Here is a 1341-nt window from a genome sequence, read left to right as displayed (position 1 = left end):
GGATGGCTATTACGTCCGTGGGTATCTGAAGATCTGGCCCGTCGTCCGAGCGTGCGTTTACTACCAAATTTGGATTCAACACGCCCATCGCACGCGAGGCGACATCCGGATACACCACCAAGGCTGTACGGAGATCGCACGTTCCGTCCCGACCTGCCACCCATGACTCCATTAGAAACAGCAATTCACGCCGCCAGCCTCATCAAGATGCACTTGACGATTCTCCTCCGGCATTTACCTCTTAAGAAGGTCTACACAAAAGTCTTCAACGTCCTTCGAGCGCTTTCCGACGATGCATGGTTGAAGGCGCATCTCGTTCCGCCGGTGGTCAATACGTAACCGAAGTTCTGCGCCTTCCATGGCCGCACCGAATGAACCAACCACCTTAAGAGCCCATTCCAAACCTATTTATCTGGTACGAGGAAATTAGTTAGTTCAACAGAGCCTTTGCTCGACAATAAGGTTAAAGAAACTCATTTAATCATGACAGCACACGAATGAGCAACTTTTCGCTCGTTCGTTCAAGCACACATGTTGCCCGCAAGAGTGAGCTTGCATCCAGCGACATGGAATGGAATGCTCGTCGCATGAAAACTAGTGAAACTTGAGATTCCATCCCAATCTGGAGCGAATTGGCACGTACCGTTCTAGAATATCGATGTTGCGTGGGTGGATGAAGTGGACCCCCGTAGGTACAGAGCTCTCCAGACGTCCTTGCCATCCGCCCACCCTAATGAAACACAATACGATGCCTAGCGCAACTAGAAGCGCAGTATTGTCGAGCCTCGCTTCTCCAGGTCACTGCTACGACTTAGCGGCATGGATACATATATCAACTGCACATGCGTTGGTGCAAGGAAAATGAATCTGTTGGCCATGGCCCCGTACAATTCTTGAAGGTTCAAGAATACATGGTTTCCGTTCGTGCAGGCCCTCCTGTCGCCTCTCTGCACTGCGAGTTCTACGTTCGATCGTCCGATGTGCAAGTGCCACTTGTCTGGTTTTGGCACATGCTGAGTAGAACAAACTTCACTTGATCACGTAGGACCTCACCCATGAGCTTTCAACGTTGACGAGAAAGAACAAAGTGGCTAAAATGCCACGTCGATGAAATCCACTCCGCCACCCATGCAAGATAATTTGGTCCATAGGACGTCCGTTCACCAATAGCCCCACTGGTGGGGTAGGGTGGAAAAGCGCCGGGAGCAGACGTCACAACCAGCCGTTGAAACGAAATCTTGATTCCGCCAACCTTGTCCAATTGACAAGGTTACCCCTGCGTTCGGGTCCCCCATTGTGATTGGGGGCCAAGTGCTCCACGACGTACACTTGGATGTTAGT

The 1341-nt window shown here is 51.1% G+C and overlaps 1 protein-coding gene across 1 annotated transcript; it reads left to right on the top strand.

Annotated features, from left to right (window-relative positions):
* Positions 1-162: 162 nt before the first annotated feature.
* H310_10293 (hypothetical protein) lies at positions 163-339 on the top strand (the record flags this gene model as incomplete). The annotated part of the gene is made up of 2 exons (XM_008876633.1): positions 163-249; positions 307-339. The coding sequence occupies 2 exons, from the start codon at positions 163-165 to the stop codon at positions 337-339; spliced, it is 120 nt and encodes a 39-aa protein (XP_008874855.1).
* Positions 340-1341: the final 1002 nt, after the last annotated feature.

This window comes from Aphanomyces invadans, assembly GCF_000520115.1.
Source record: "Aphanomyces invadans strain NJM9701 unplaced genomic scaffold supercont1.25, whole genome shotgun sequence".
NCBI classification, from domain to species: domain Eukaryota; phylum Oomycota; class Saprolegniomycetes; order Saprolegniales; family Verrucalvaceae; genus Aphanomyces; species Aphanomyces invadans.
The sequence above is the reverse complement of the archived record's forward strand: the minus strand, read 5'-3'. Positions and strand labels throughout refer to the sequence as shown.